At 38.1% G+C, this 16,764-nt stretch overlaps 1 protein-coding gene across 1 annotated transcript; it reads right to left on the bottom strand.

Moving 5' to 3' along the window:
• Window positions 1–1,263: 1,263 nt before the first annotated feature.
• On the bottom strand, window positions 1,264–16,349 carry slc39a9 (solute carrier family 39 member 9). Its single transcript, XM_067454972.1, has 7 exons — window positions 15,755–16,349; window positions 13,411–13,519; window positions 12,517–12,717; window positions 12,375–12,443; window positions 10,261–10,346; window positions 9,141–9,275; window positions 1,264–3,218 (listed from the first exon to the last, which is right to left on the bottom strand). The coding sequence occupies exons 1-7, from the start codon at window positions 15,848–15,850 to the stop codon at window positions 2,985–2,987; spliced, it is 930 nt and encodes a 309-aa protein (XP_067311073.1). The 5' UTR covers window positions 15,851–16,349; the 3' UTR covers window positions 1,264–2,984.
• Between the last annotated feature and the right edge of the window lie 415 nt (window positions 16,350–16,764).

The following is a 16,764-nucleotide window of genomic DNA, read 5'->3' as shown; positions in this document are numbered from 1 at the left end:
TGTTGCAGACCATGAACACCCTTTCATGGAAATGGTATTCCCTGTATTCAGGCAGGATAATGCTCCTGCCACAATGCAAAAATGGTTCAAGAATGGTTTGAGGAGCACAACGAGTTTGAGGTGTTGACTTGGCCTCCAAATTCCCCAGATCTCAATCCAATCGAGCATCTGTGGGATGTGCCGAACAAACGATTCCAATCCATGGAGGCCCCACCTAGCAACTTATAGGACTTAAAGGATCTGCTGCTAATATATTGTGCCAGATACCACAGCACACCTTCAGTGGTCTAGCGGTGTCCATGTCTCTGGCTATTTTTTCAGGAAAAGAGGGACCAACACAATATTATCTGGATCTATAGCATTTTTCACAGTGAGCGTCAATGATGAAGCAAACCCACTATAATAAAAAAATGTTAGTTATTTTCAACTTTTAGACTAGAATGTAGTGGTTTAGACCTCAAATATGCAATTTATATGTATAAACATAAAAATGTGTTTTTCAAAGATGTGAGCTTCAGGCCGTTCAGCTATCCGCTGAGAACAACTTCATCCAGGCCAGTCTTTCAGGAATTTGCCACTGGCTCTTATGTAGATAGAGTTTAAACATTAGGTATAATTAACTTGGTGTATATCAAACAAGGGCAGGCAATCTTTGGTCTTATTCATCTATTACTTGTTCCAGTTCAAATCGACTTGGCTTAGGGCAAAGTTAAAGTCCATAAGGTACTTGAGTGCTGTTTCTGTTCTTTAGACTGCTGTTTTTTTGTTGTTGCTTGCATTTACTTCCTTTTGTACAAACTACTTATACTTTTTTTTTTAAATCTTGCCTATGGTGGCCTAATCACAGCCTTGCTGATATAGAGCCATCGCACACTCCTACTCAAGAAACATTGCTCATATATCATATTATTTCAGCTAATTTAGTAATCTACTCATCATATTATTTGTAGAATCTCCAAACTCTGTTGTCATGTATAATAGAATCATATTTCTGGGCTTCAGTGTGATGCCACTAAAAGTTAAAAACATTGAAAAATGTCCTAGATTGCAGTCAAAATTCTTAAGGTGTCTCTGTTCTTAATTACTGGAAAATAACTGTGAAAAGCACTATACAAATAAATGTTAATTGAATTGAAAAATGGTCTTTAAACGATTACTCATTTCTCATTTATTTGCTTCATTAATTTACAATGTGAAAATATTTCTCAACTCAATTCCAAATGTTTTTAGACAGGCAAAATAAGGTACGTAGTAAGATTTGCATCCATTAAAAAAGAAATAAGTTTATTCAAATCATGAACAAAGACTTTTGCAACCATTTTAAGTTAAACAATTGCGAGAAAAATAAGGCATACTCCTCGTGTGGAATGATCACATAAAAGCCAAAAACTCTGAATTCAATATGTCCCGCTTCATTGTAAAATCTCGATCCCAAGACCTAAACAGTCTGCATCAGCTCTGAGCTTTAGAAGAATCAAAGTCAATATGGCACAACAGTTCCCCTAACCAATCACCATTAAGTTCCATTATGTATCTGTGCCAAATCTCTAGGAGGAGGTAATGTTGTGAGACGCATTTTCCCTTCAATTCAGAATGAAATCTCTTGTATATATCTTCCACAATTTGAGGGCGATGCTGCGCTTGCACACTACAGTAAGATGGGGGCGCTAGAGAGCTAAAGGCATTAACATAGCTTTCACAAGACTATAACTGTCATTTTTCAGAGCAAGAATGCAACACTTGTAAACCAGGACCAGGATGTTGCTGGTGTCCAAGTTTGCCTCTTAATGCTTTCTTATTCAACCTCCAGAGGCAACCTTAAAAATAGTTTAGTGACAAATACAACAGCTTTACAGATCATGGATCACTCCTTCAAATCTACACGTTCAGAAATCCACCGTATAATCTTCCCAACTGACACCAAATTCTCTTCGGCTAAGACAAAGAATAAAAAAAGCAAGTCATTAACTTAAAACAATCTTTCTTTCCCACTCATCCCATAAGCTAAAATGAGACTAAAAACTACTCTGTAGAACAGGATGTCAAATAGGGTGGTTTTGTTTGTCATTTATACAGAGAATACATATTTACAGTACACAGGCTCTGCTCTGAGCAGGCATCACAGTACAAAACATCTGACTGACCAATGAGATCCTTTTCCAGGATTAAACAACCAATCAGGTTTGAATAAGTCAAATAATAATGCTGTGCATGCACTGACCTAAACAGAACAATGTGTTTATCCACTAAACCTTTGGACACCAAACATTTCAAGCATCATTAAAAAAAAAGAAAAGCTTTAATATTAAAAATTCTACTGGCAAAACGAATGTCATATCCAATAACCATAATTTAATTAGTTTATAAGAGGAAAATAATTTTAGCAGTAATCAGGTTAAAAAACAAAAAAGCCCAGTGTATGTTCCCATATTAATTGAATACTGTTATCGCATTAAGATTTGTGCAAAAAGGGGTAAATAAACTTCATATAATTACTCTGGGTCTGACCCCTTAATACGAATTTTTATGTTTGTAAAGTATCAAAACTATTTTTTATTTTTGTAATAGGGCACAACATTGCCGGTTCATCTTTTAAAAGATTCCATATAAAAAAAACAAATGAAGGAATACTAATTTTAAAGCATACATGACTACCCAACAACAACTGATTCTTTTAAACAAGCACCGCTGAAGAAAAAAAAAAAAGTAGTTAAATGAGTTGGACACTTGATCGTTTTTATTCGTGTATGGTCATCGTAAGCCGTCAGTTGCAGTGTTTTTTTTTTTATGGAGCGGCAGGGCAGTCCATTTCAGAAGTCCATATGCGCTTCCTCAAATCCTGTTCCCTACTGCAAAGTTCCTGCGTGTATTCCAACCGCTGACTTGAATAAACTGACAGAGGCATGATTTAAACCACTTTTGTGAGCTTGTTTGGCCAACGCTGTTCAGAGTCCCATTTGCACTTTTCAGACGTGTGAAGAACATTAGTGCTGGTGGCCGATGGACAGCACTAGAGGTATCAGACAGCCTAGAACCAGAGCTCCGACCTCCACTTTGCTCAGTCCTTTCCCTGTGCTGCCGCCGGGCGAGTGGCTGTGGCCGCCCATGCCGCCCACTTCGGGGAGGACGTGCACCGTAGCCACGTACAGGAAGGTGCCGGCGGAGAACAGCATGGCCACACCGGTGGCGTTGACGTCAGATAGTGCCTCTTTACTGCTCTGGATGGAGAAAAGGGAAAAGTGTTAGTTCACCCAAAAATGTAAGTTCTGTCATTAATTACTCACCCTCATGTCGTATGACATCCGTAAGACCTCCGTTCATCTTCAGAACACAAATTCAGATATTTTTGTTGAAATCTGATGGCTCAGAAAGGCGTCCATTGGCCACAATGTCATTTCCTCTCTCAAGACCCATACAGGCATTAAAGACGTCGTTACAAAGCCCATCTCACTACAGCGGCTCTACGATCATTTTATGAAGCGATGAGAATAGTTTAAAATAGTTTATATAGAAATAGTGTGCAAAAAAAGAACTAAATAATGACTTATATAGTGATAGGCAAATTTCAAAACAGCTTTCTGAAGCTTCGGAGCTTAATGTGTATCGAATCAGCGGTTCGGATGACCAAAGTCACGTGATTTCAGCAGTTTGGCGGTTTGACATGCGGTCTGAATCCTGAATCAATACGTTGATTAAGAAAGCTCAGAGGCTTCAGGAAGCTGTGTTTTGATACAAGTCATTTAGGTTTTTTTTGCGCACAAAAACTACTCGTCGCTTCATTAAATGATTGTAGAATCACTGTAGTGAGATGGGCTTTGTAACAACATCTTTAGAAATGACATTGGTGTCTATGAAGGCCTTTCTGAGCCATCGGATTTCAACAAAAATATCATTATTTGAGTTCCGAAGATGAACTGAGGTCTTACGGGTGAGTAATTAATGACAGAATTTTAATTTCTGGGTGAACTAACCCTTCAAGGCCCAGATATACTCAAGTTCATTTTTGTTCTTCTCTTGCGGGGAAAACAAAGTTCATAATATGTGAGCAGTGATGTACTTTTAGCAAACTTCCGACACCACCCACACTGCTTAAAACAACAGTTAGATGAATATGTAAATATGTGCTGCATGGCTTTCTCTCAAAAATAAAATATAAAATGCAACAAAATTAAGAAAACAGCAAAACAATTTTTTTTTTAATCATAAGAATCTAAGCATGTAGCAATGCGGATAGGTTTGGAACGATAGGAAACTGGCGAACGGCGGTCTTTCGAATCTGCTTTGACCGTGACTCTGGAAGACTTGGAGTTAAGCTTTTCTCTGAGAAAAGAACAAAGAACGGCACTGAAGTCATTCTTAAAAAGGGAAGATGTGTTCTGAGTTTAGCCGCCCGGATACGGCGAATGTTTAATCTATCAAAGAGCTCTGCTTCACCTTCGTTGCTCTGGTTGGTGTAGTGCTATCCTATCGCGTGCAGAGGGAGTTTGAAAGACAACCGTTTATCCGCCCCTCAGATTGAGCTGTCAATGGTGAGTTTCCAGACCAAACATCTTGATGTGGGTCTGGCTTGTCAGGCTAATGATTAGATGCTTTTCACGTGCTTGATGCTCTCAATTTTGTTGTGATTATTTTGTTAATGTGAGGAATGCGCGCAACACATATTCATCTAACAGTAGTGTGGGTGGCATCAGATGTTCGCCATTTCAAATTTTACCACTAAATGAAAAACGAAAAAAACCCTCGCCGTGTGTATATTGGCACCTTAAAGCAGCTCTCCAGTGTTGATGTTTTTAACTTGTGTGTGGACGTCTGACCTCGACTGACTGAACAGGAGAAATGAAGCAGAAGAGAAAGCCTACACGAACATCTTCCTATAACGTAATTGCCAGGGCCCAATGGCAATACAACGCCGTTTACAAGCCAGAGCGAACTTTTACGGAAAGTTTGCATTGGCAAGCCGTTTCAGACACTGAAAACAAACTACATTTTGGTCTGATTTTGTTCTAAATTACATCACATCAGTTTGTTCTTCGATTTAGCTTTAAGTGTAAAAAGATCTTTAGATGGCGGGTGAATCTAGGACACAGTGGCCCTCATTTATCAATCTTGCGTAGAAACCGGTGTATATGTTGGCGTAAGATTATGCTTACACTCCTCTCACCGCCTGATTTATGAAACTGTGCGCACCTCTGCAATCCAGGTGTACGCAATACTTGCCCTTGATAAATTCGGCGGCTGAAAACGATCGTCATTAGAATAACACGCCCCTATATATTCAAGTCTCCGCCTCTCCCACGCCCTCATTTTACGTCATGGACAAACAGAAGACGGCAAAGAAGCGAAACTTCTCCGACGTGGAGATCGGGCGCGCTCAATCATCTCACTAGTCCACTAGTCAGGGCACTGATTAGGAAATAAGTCAATGGGCTGACTCCCTGATCAGTGCCCTGACTACTGAACTAGTGAGATGATTGAGACGCGCCCATCGAGACCATCACCAGGGAAGTGAAAAAAAAAAAACGAAATTGTTTTATTTGGGAGTTTAAAGCAGTTTAAAGCTGTTTGGATGATAAATTACCATCACAATGCATTATTTTACAGCACGTTTTGAAACAATTAGCATTTAATTTCGTATCACGGCACATGTAGGCTATTGGGGTGTACAATACTGATGATGATATGATGTGGAGTAAGATTCATTCACATTAATAATTACATGACAATTTGTAAGATTCTTATTCTTATTATTATGATTATTATTCTTAATGACGCTTGTTATTTAGAAGAAGAGTGTCGTTTTTATTGATTTTATTACTATTATTATTTAAAAGAAGAATGTAATTTTTATTATTTTGTCAGTCTGAATTATTTTAGTCCCAGTCCGTGCGCAGCTGCTGGGCCTGAAACGTCAGATGAAGCGCACAGGCTCGCGACTGGAGGAATATATGCCTACAAATCAAACGCTTTGGTAAAGTCACACAAATTAAACATTGACGTTCATTTTGCACAAAAATAAACACTGAATGTTGTTGTGGTTTTTAACAGTGGGTCATATAGCATATCTTGTCAGTGCGTTTTGTGGCGTTAGGAATTGCTTTTCTGCGCATTTTCCCACTAACTCAAACGTGCGTACACCACCTCCTGAGCTGGCGTAGGATTTGAGCGTGCCGTACGCCAACGTCCATATTGATAAATCTCAAAGTCACCGTGGGTTTGGGTGTACGCAAGGTGTACGCTGGAAATTTGGTGTACGCACTTTTGATAAATGAGGGCCAGTGAGAGAGGTGGAATCTGTTTTGGGAGGATATTAAATATTCAGGATTCTTACAAGGATGCTCATTGACATGCCAACAACCCATAAAAAAAATAATAAAAAAAATAAAAAACACATCTAAGGCTGGAAATCAGGGAAACAAACGCAGTCTAAGAAAACACAATTATGGGGTGTTTCACAGCAGGGGAGCGAGAGGTGAATAATCTCCACTCTGCCACCTCAGCTGTTCCCATGGCAATGCGATGCCTGCGGGCCAATCTGAAAAACATAGCGTGGGCCTCCATGGTGGTTATGTTATGTAACCCTGGTGAAGCATCAGTTATCGCTGTGAAGTTATACTGAGAATAATAAACTTTGTGCCATTTTAGGGTCATTATTAGGTACTAAACTTGTTTACTAAAAGTTTACTAAAAAACTATGCCAATTTAGTACATATTTAAACATATTTACCCCATTATTTACTCACCCTCAAGCCATCCTAGGTGTATATCACATTATTCTTTTAGATTAGATTACAGCGATAGGCAACTTGTCTGTCCACACCAGATGCAATGTGACGGAGATGCGACAAAATCAGTCAAAAACAGGGCTGGACTGGGGCTAAAATTCGGCTCTGGCATACCCAGCACATCCGGCCCATGAGTTCCCCGTGAATGTTTTTGCTGGGGCTGGGGCCTTAAATTCGCATATATAAATAAAACTAGGACAAATAATGATAGATATTATCGAATTTGCTGCAAATGCAGATAAACTTAATATTGCTTTTTTGGTCAGACAGAAATGCCCTTAGCAGTAAAGCACTGATGATTTTGAGCTAGGATGCAGTAAAGTACATTTACTGCTTTTAAATGCCGTCATCATTTATCCAACTTTTGGAATGACATTAGTGTGAGTAAATGATCACATTTTGGGGTTGAACAATCATATTTTTCAAGAGTTAACACATCATTTAAGTAAGACACTGATATCTATCTTTCATGATGCTATTACATTTCATTAAATCTATTAAAAAAAGTTAATAAAACTTTTAAAGAGGAAAAAAAAGCTTTGTCCTTTATTTAAGGGATCTAGACTTAAAGCTGTTTTATAGACTAGTTTAACTGTAGACCAGTTTCATTTAAATGTAAGATCATGGTAGTCACAGGGTAAAAAACAGACTGTACAAACCTTGCTCCTCATTATATGGCTATATTGTTTCCAAAACTATATAAAACATATATAATAAACTTATTTGTAAGTAAAAAAAAATGTAAACACCTGTAGAAAATACGAAAACAGCCTCTATAAAAGTGATTTATATTCTGCAATATTAATTTATGTAATATAGCAACATTTTTAATAAATGTTTCTTCCTAAACACCATATTTATTCGCTGTTAGTAGCTGCAGAGTAAGTTGTGGTTGTGCTGAAGTGAAACGTTTGTGTGTATTGCCGTTTTCCACTTTACCTCGTCATGAATAGGCTACGTATGCTCGCGGCTGTTTTCAGCTGATTCACCACAGAACTGTAATGTTTCCATTTCACACGATTGTATAAAACAAAATAAGTCAAAGTGCCGTTCATAGAGCAGTATTTAAACGCAGCGTACGTTCGTCAGCGGCTGTGCTGTGCGGATATTCGCCTTTTGCAGTTCCATGCGCTCAAATAATAAATAAATAAATAAATAGAAAAAAGCGCCTAATATGGAGGGGAGGTCTCTCTCGCTTCGGCTTGTCAATTCAGAAAACAAACCAATGGACCGCTGTCGCTGCATGTTGTCAGTGGTAAAAAAAAAAAAAAAAAACTTTTTTTTTTTTTTTTAATTTTAAACACTATACCGGCCCCAAAAGTGCGTCGGCCCACCGGGCAAATGCCCGGCATGCCAGATTACCAGTCCAGCCCTGGTCAAAAACCACAGCCAATCAGAACAGTGTGTGGCTGGGCTCTCGCAGTTAGTGTAGGCTACGGCACTCGCAAGGAAATGGATACATAACCAAATTCATACATATTATACCATTTAAATATGACTAAAGATACTGAGTTACTAAAACAATCTGTCATAGCACAGACTTGTTTGTTCACAGTTGAATGTTCTTGTTTTCATTTGTTTAATTTCAAGATCTGAGGTGAATTATCCATTGTTGCATTTAGTACGACTACGTTACAAAGTTATGCACTAAATGATATTCAAAGTCACATTACACGCTTTTAACATTAAATGAAGAACTTAAATATAACCTGAGATTATCATTGCCTATTTTTTTGGTGTTCCACAACTGGTTTGGACCAGTCATTTTTGGAAATGTAATATTCAAAATAAGTTAGGAAAACGTTAATAAATACAATATATATTTTATCTAGTTTTACTTCACTGCATCTATTTGCGAAAATGAGCATGCATGCTTAATGTTACATATGCTCTGCCAATGTTAAGATTGTTTTTAATATGCCAATTGAAATACTGCATGCTTTCTTTTAGGTCTTTATCACTTTATTAACGTTGTGTATTTGTGAGCTTGCAGCGGAAATCTCTTAAGTGAGCTTACAGGAACCACAGCGTCCTCAAAGATTTTTAACGTGTACCAAGAACACATCCGGTTATTTTCATGCATCCTCTGTACTTGCGTTCGTCACTTCGCCGGTTGACTTATGATCCAGTATGAGAACACAAGGACGCAATATTGCTTAAGAACGCAGTTTCAAGAGACGGCCAATGACTCTTATTTTATTCCGCCATATTCTCCCATTCATAGTAATAGTGTACTTTCTTTGTATATCTAAAGTCTTTGTTTTAACCCAGTTGAAATGATATGCAGATGTTGTCTATCAAATCGACACTAAAAAGGCTTACAATTTTTTTTAATTTAATTTTAATATTTGAACATACCTGACTGAGTCCAACATAGGTAAGCATGGCCAAAACAGGGGCAGCCAAGGCAAAGACTAATAGATGCTTCCGGATACGGTTTCTTTCCAAACCCGCATGCATGAGGAAAGAGACAAGTCCAAATGCAGCAGGAGCCTGAAATACAATAGCATCAGAGCAAAAATATTAAACATTTAAATAAGCATTAAAAAAAAGAACATTTTCAAAGGATAAGAAATGCTTTCATAAGGCTACACAATTCACAAAAAAACAAATCCAGCAAAATATACCTAATGATTTATAGTCAATAAGATTTTTGTTGTTGTAAGAAATGAATACCTTTACTCAGCAAGGATGCATTAAATTGATCAATACAACAGTAAAGACTATTACATTGTTACAAAAGAAAATCTATTTCTCACAAACACACACTTTCTTTTTTTACTTTCCATTTATCAAAGAATTATAAATAATAAGAAGAATTGCTTTCAGAGTAGCAAATCATCACATCAATCAGAATGATTTCTGAAAGATCAGGTGACACTGAAGACTGGAGTAATGATGCTGAAAATTCAGCTTTAAATTTTACACAAAAATTAAAACATTAAAATACAAAAATGTATTATTAATAAGAAATAATATTTGATATTACTGCTTATACGATATTTTCAATGTGTTACAGTTGTTGTCTAAGATAAAATGCAAAGTACGCATTGTGAGTGTGCTTATGTTCTGAAATATTTGGAGATTTTATTTGGAAACACAATTGGAAAGGACCCTACATTTACATTTAGTCATTCAGCAGGCGTTTCTAAACAAATCGATACAAACGAGAAACAGCGCAAACAAGTTATCAACTATATTCACAGTACACGCAGGGGTTTTCAAAACCATTCCTGGAGCCTCCCCAGGACTGCACATTTTGGATATCTCCCTTATTGGACACACCCAGCTCAGCTCATGGAGTACTAAACTAATCAGCTGATGAGTTAATACAACTGTGTTAAATAAGACACTAATAAGGGAGACATCCAAAATGTGCAGTGCTGGGGAGGCTCCAGGAATGATTTGAAAACCCCTGCACTAGAGTAATACACAAGCTAGAGTAGAAGTACATTAACTTCATTAAAGTTGACTGTACCTTATGCAACATAATGGCCACAAATACAATGAGCTGGACGCTGGTCTGAGACGTGGATGCAGCCGCTCCGAGAGCAACACCGTCAGCTGGAGCCACAGAATTAATCAAATATCATCACTGGTCAAATTTAACATGCACTTCATGTCAAAGTCTCTTATGATCACCAAGGATGCATTTATTTGTTTAAAATACAGTAAAAACTGAAATATTGTGATATATTATTAGCATTTAAAAGAGCTGTTTTCTATTTTCTTTTCCTGTGATGGCAATGCTGAATTTTCAGCATCATTACATTAGTCTTCAGTGTGACATGATCCTTCAGAAATATTTCTAATTATTATCAATGTTAAACCAAGTACTTTTATTAAGCAGCCAAAACTAATTTCAATATTGATATTATTAGGAACCATTATTAATAATTACGCACCAATAAAATAGCTATATCAACTGAGCACAAAATCAGCATATTAGAATTATTTCTTAAGGATCATGTGACACTCAAGACTGGAGTAATGGCATGTAACAGTGTGTTTATGTGTGTGTATGTATGCATGCATGTAAATGGTGTGCGGTCCATATAAGATGCGAATGCTCTGCACACCAACCCATTCATGTGGACTCGCTGATTAGCATTAAGACTATAAATTGCTATAAATTCCCTTGTTTGAGGTGTATCATAAAGCTCACATGATGACATGTTAGTAATACGTATGTAACGCTCCATCATTTATTTAATATGCCAAACGACTATAATGTTCTTCAAATCTGCCAGTCACTGAGTGTTCCGGGTATGCGGATCCACAGCAGCTTTGGCGCATACGCTCTGTTGTTATGTATCGTCATCACTATCCTGCATTCTCATTGGTTTGCTGGAAATGTGGGATTTAATGAGCTGGGTAAGCTGTGAGGATTGGGATCGCTCGCCCAAGAGGAAAAATGAGCAGAAAAAAACCCCTAAAACTTCAATTGAGTGAAAAAAAGTTATAACTGAAAATATTTTCATAGTATTTTATTTTCTCCGTAGGGACATTTATGTTTAACGAAAACGTTGTTTTTTAAAAAAGTATTTAAAATTAGTAAAATTACATTAGTGCCACCTAGCAGAATTAGTGCCACCACGCAGTCACGCCTTACTCAACTCAACAGCTTTTACGGGTGCTTGTGAAGGCCTCAACAGGTAGGCTACTTTCCCTAAATAGTCAAATATATTTAGAAAGTCTTAGCTATGTTTCCATGGGTCTTTTGTCTGGCTATCACCAGACCAAGCTCAGTCTTTTTAAGATTGAACATTGGTCTGGGCAGTCTGCTCTGTATTTTTACAGCACAAGAGGATCAACGGGCATAGTTCAAATGACTCTGATGGATGTCTGATGTATTGGATAGTCCTTCAACCAATCAGACCAGCAATCTATCACAGTCACTGTGTTAAACCCGCCAATAGCGCACAAGGTGGATAGGCCGGATTGTGATTGGTAGCTGCAAATTTGCAACAGAAGCAGGATAAAAGTATGTACAGGTTTCCAAAATCAAATAGCCAGCAGATCAGGCTGGGTTTACCCAGTCTAATGTGTCATGAGAGTATAGAGTGAACGCGCTTATTATAAACTCCCCCAACGTGCAGTTGCATTTGACACTATGAGACACCCAGCATACTGGGTAAAAAGTCACGGCTTGGCACATAACCATATATACTGTGTTCCGAATTATTATGCAAGTGACATATTAGGATTTCAGTAGCCTATTTAAGTAGGGCAAACTACTTAAACCTGTCTGAGATTGACACCAGTTTTCAAAAAAATAAACATTTAGATTTTAGTTTTTCAAAAAAAGTGTTTGTTTATTGTACTGAAATCCTACGGATATGTCACAAATAATTTGAAACAGTGTATATAACCCAGTTATTATAAACTATAATAATATTTCAGAATATTCGTCATTTTTTTGTTTTTTCATTTTACAGCCTTGGTGAGCATAACTTCTAAAATGTATTTAAATAGACGGTAGTGTGCAGCATTACAAATATGACAATAATACAAGCTACTAAAATAACATACTACATATTTGGATAACTCACTTAAAGACGTTTCATTAACAGTTTCTTCAATCAGTTTTACCTGCAGCATGGACGACCAATCCAAGCGTGGTGGTGACTTTAGAGCTAGCAGTCCTTGCTGCTTCTGGATCTAAAAATGTGGAGAGAATGGATTCAGACACTTTACGCCACAGTTTATATCATTCTAATTCGCCATTACCGACCATCGCTGTTGTGCATGTGAGCACTGCCGATTTGATCCACCAACAGCATGAAGACGAAGCCCAGCACCAGAGAGACACCGATATAAGCGTGGAGCTGCTCGTGACTGTGGCTGTGTTCACCGCTGGGACCCACGATTCCTTCTGCTGGCTTCTGATCAGAAACTTCTGCTTCCACCTGCCCATGGCCCTGGTGGTGCCCACCTACAGCAAAACAGGAAAGAGAACAGCTTTGGAGGGCATTCATACATAACATCAATGATGTCGATATGTTTGCACGAATTCTGCAAATCACCGAACATTGTATAAGCAATCATTTAATGTGTCATTGAATGGAAGAGCGTAACGGTCACATCCTTTTGATTTTCCCAGCTAAACTGACCAGAGACCTTCACTTAAAAATCAGTCTACAGGCTTCTATAGATAGACAACATAGTCGTGAATGTCTCGTTTTTTTTAAAGTTTCGCTACAAGCTGTTCACACATTGGCAATAAAAAAAGTGATTAATACATGAAAATAAATTCATACAAATTGCCCATTTAAAATGAATTAATAAAAAATCCTTGCTGTTTTGTGCCAGAAATTAAGAGGTCTAATTGCATTAGAATTCATATATTCATTTAATAACATAACTACAAAATTGTCAGCAAAATTTTGTTAATAGTTTAAAGTGTTTTTTTCCAAAAGAGCCTGAATATAGTTTAACTACTTAAGATTATAAAGCTACTAGCTGCTCATAATTTAAAATAGCATCATGTATACCACTCATGAACGCATTCCTCCGGATAAACTTCCGGATATATCAGTTTAGGATTTATGCATGGAGAAACTTTAATTATATATTTTGCATTATTAGTAAACTGAATCAATGCATTAAGTGTGAACTTGAACGTCACCTTCCAGCATTTCCTCATAGAGCGCATGAACTCCCTCTGGAATAATAACAGCCAGTGCAGTGCCACACAACAGCCCGGCGCCCAACACCGTCACCAACTTCAGCTTCTCCTGAAGACGAAAGGAATGGCAGAATCTCAGCAAGCATGACTAACCTTCTTGATGTATAGTGTGAGGGTGGCATTGGTCATCATCATTATAAGCCTGTTTTTATTTAGCCATTTTGATATTATCAGCATCAAAATACAACCCCAAACTTCTGAAATGTAGATTACCCATTAAAATAATAGCAGTGAATTATTATATGAAAAAAATAACAATCTTAAGACTATAAACACATTTGACTGTTCTTTAAACTGTATCAATTCATATAGACATTTTATCACCCTCCCGCTTTTTATGATCCACACATTTTGGTGCATCGTAAACCATAAAATACAATTAGCTTGCCCAGAACATCAACCTGAACTGCTTTTTAAGCCGAAACACGCCAGTTTAAACAAGTTTACTGTGGGTGGTAGATTAAACAGCTTGTCTATTGTATAAACTTTAGCTTGATATAACATTCAACATTCAAAATAAGACTATTTGCCCTTGGAATCTAGGTTTATGCCCAAAGAATTCTGTCACTGATTCCTCACCCTCATGACTTTTGTTCATCTTCAGAACACAAATGAAGATATTTTATGAAAATCTGAGAGCTTTCTGTCCCTGCATTGACAGCTACACAACTACCACTTTAACTCTTCAATAATTAGCACCAAAAGATTTTAGAGAATTTAAAGAATTAGCAACTAATTTAAATAATTTAAATAATTAGCAATTATTTCTAAAGTTTTTATCATTATGAACTGCTTTAATTTGGAACGAGAGATACAGGGGGTGTGACTTTATTGTGTCTTTACTTGTAGCTGATTGGTCCAGTTTGGGTTTGTAATCTAACCCAGAATAAACCCTGCTCCAGAGCCCATGGTGATAAGCACAGCTAAAACCAATCCATCTTCTAAAGCCTGAAAAACCAGAATTTGCTCAAACTAATCTCAAACTTACCTGGGTAACAACTGAAACCAGCTTTATGCAACAGGCCACAGTTAAGGTGAATTTAAACTCAAGCATGTTCACTTGACAAGAACCAATGAGGTTCATTCTCGTGTTACGCAGCACGTTTGAGCTTCAGTGAGAACCAATGAGGTTCATTCTCATGTTACGCAGCACGTTTGAGCTTCAGTGAGAACCAATGAGGTTCATTCTCGTGTTACGCAGCACGTTTGAGCTTCAGCAACAACCAATGAGGTTCATTCTCGTGTTACGCAGCACGTTTGAGCTTCAGCGAGAACCAATGAGGTTCATTCTCATGTTATGCTGCACGTTTGAGCTTTAGCGAGAACCAATGAGGTTCATTCTCATGTTACGCAGCACGCTTGAGCTTCAGCAACAACCAATGAGGTTCATTCTCATGTTATGCTGCACGTTTGAGCTTTAGCGAGAACCAATGAGGTTCATTCTCATGTTACGCAGCACGTTTGAGCTTCAGCAACAACCAATGAGGTTCATTCTCGTGTTACGCAGCACGTTTGAGCTTCAGCGAGAACCAATGAGGTTCATTCTCGTGTTACGCAGCACGTTTGCGCTTCAGCGAGAACCAATAAGGTTCATTCTCGTGTTACGCAGCATGTTTGAGCTTCAGCGAGAACCAATGAGGTCCATTCTCGTGTTACGCAGTTTGAGCTTCAGCAACAACCAATGAGGTTCATTCTCGTGTTACGCATCACACTTGCGCTTCAGCAAGAACCAATGAGGTTCATTCTCGTTTTACGCAGCACGTTTGAGCTTCAGCAACAACCAATGAGGTTCATTCTCGTGTTACGCAGCACGTTTGAGCTTCAGCAACAACCAATGAGGTTAGTGTATATTATCATATGAAGCGATCGTGTCTCCAGAAAATTTGGACTAAACCGTTCAATTCATATGGAATAGTTTTACGATCCCTTCATGAAGCGGTAGTTGCGTAGCTGTCAATGGAGGAACACACAGCTCTCAGATTAAAATATCTTCATTTGTGTTCTGAAAATAAACGAAAGTCTTGCGGGTTTGGAACGACATACGGGTGAGTAAATAATGAAAACATTTCCATGTTAGTCTGAACTAACCCTTAAAATTGAGGGTGCTCAAGTTTTGGAGATCAATACAGATCTCAATCCTGTTTCTGAAACCATCAGCACTACACATTATGGATATCTGCCTTTTTAAACACATCCTAAAGCTCCCAAGGACTGAATACTTAGCACACCTGTCCTAAATAAACTACTGTAGACAGGGATAACTCGGAGTCGGGATAAAGCTCACCTCAGAGAAGTTGACAGCCAAGGGAATAGTCCCAGCCACATAACAACCGACTAGCATAGCCAGAGACAGCAGACTGATGGAGCTGAAGTCATCCATTTCTGCCGAAGATCCAGAAATTTAACTACAAATCCTGTGCAATCGGTCGATGCTTGGTGGTGCCAGTTGGTGTATTATGGTTAGCTGTTAGCTAATGAGTTGTTTGCATCTACCCGTAAATATCACGAGATTAAAAACACACGTCCACTGCGGTTCTGCTGTGAAGGCGGTTTTGGAGCTCTTGGTACATTGACCTGATCGATTTTCTCAACTCTGTGGCTCAACTTTAATCACACAGAATCACGTCACACTTAGCAACGGCTAAAATCATGACAATCAGTCTGCGAGTAACTACATAAATTAACAGATTTGTTAACGCTTTTCATTGTCTACTTCCCTGAGCTCAGGCAGCGGCTAATGACATGGTGAGTCCTAAATAGTCAACGTTGTTCCGTCGCGGTAAACTCATCTAGTTTGCCACCTATTCCGCAGTATCGACCCACACTGATCGCTTACTAGCCGAGTATGTGATGTTGGCAGTCTGACCAAAGCACTTCCGGGCCACGTCGCTGTCAAAACAAAAGCCCCCACCACGCTCTTTAAATTACGTCAACAAACAGCTGACGTATTTAAAAAAAAAACAAAATAGGCTATATAAATACATGGGGAAACCTGTATTACCAAATCGCCTTGGTAAATAGATAATATCGAAAGAAATGTACAGCTTTGTTGTTTTAAAAATATTAATGCAGAGGTTAAGATTAAAGCAAACAAATAGTGGTTTCTAAACAAGACGGCCACATTTTGTGAATATTTTCTAGATGTCTTTTCTGTGTGAGTGCTGAAACAATTGTGTTTGTATATAGTGGCTTTGTAATAGGAGAATAAAAGTGTATCAGACTGATTCAAGGAGAACCACAACACACTTCAGCAGCAGGGGGCGTGTCCACTGACGGAATGTTCCTTTTCTGCTT

Source organism: Pseudorasbora parva, chromosome 10 (genome assembly GCF_024679245.1).
Source record: "Pseudorasbora parva isolate DD20220531a chromosome 10, ASM2467924v1, whole genome shotgun sequence".
NCBI classification, from domain to species: Eukaryota; Metazoa; Chordata; class Actinopteri; order Cypriniformes; family Gobionidae; genus Pseudorasbora; species Pseudorasbora parva.
The sequence above is the reverse complement of the archived record's forward strand: the minus strand, read 5'-3'. Positions and strand labels throughout refer to the sequence as shown.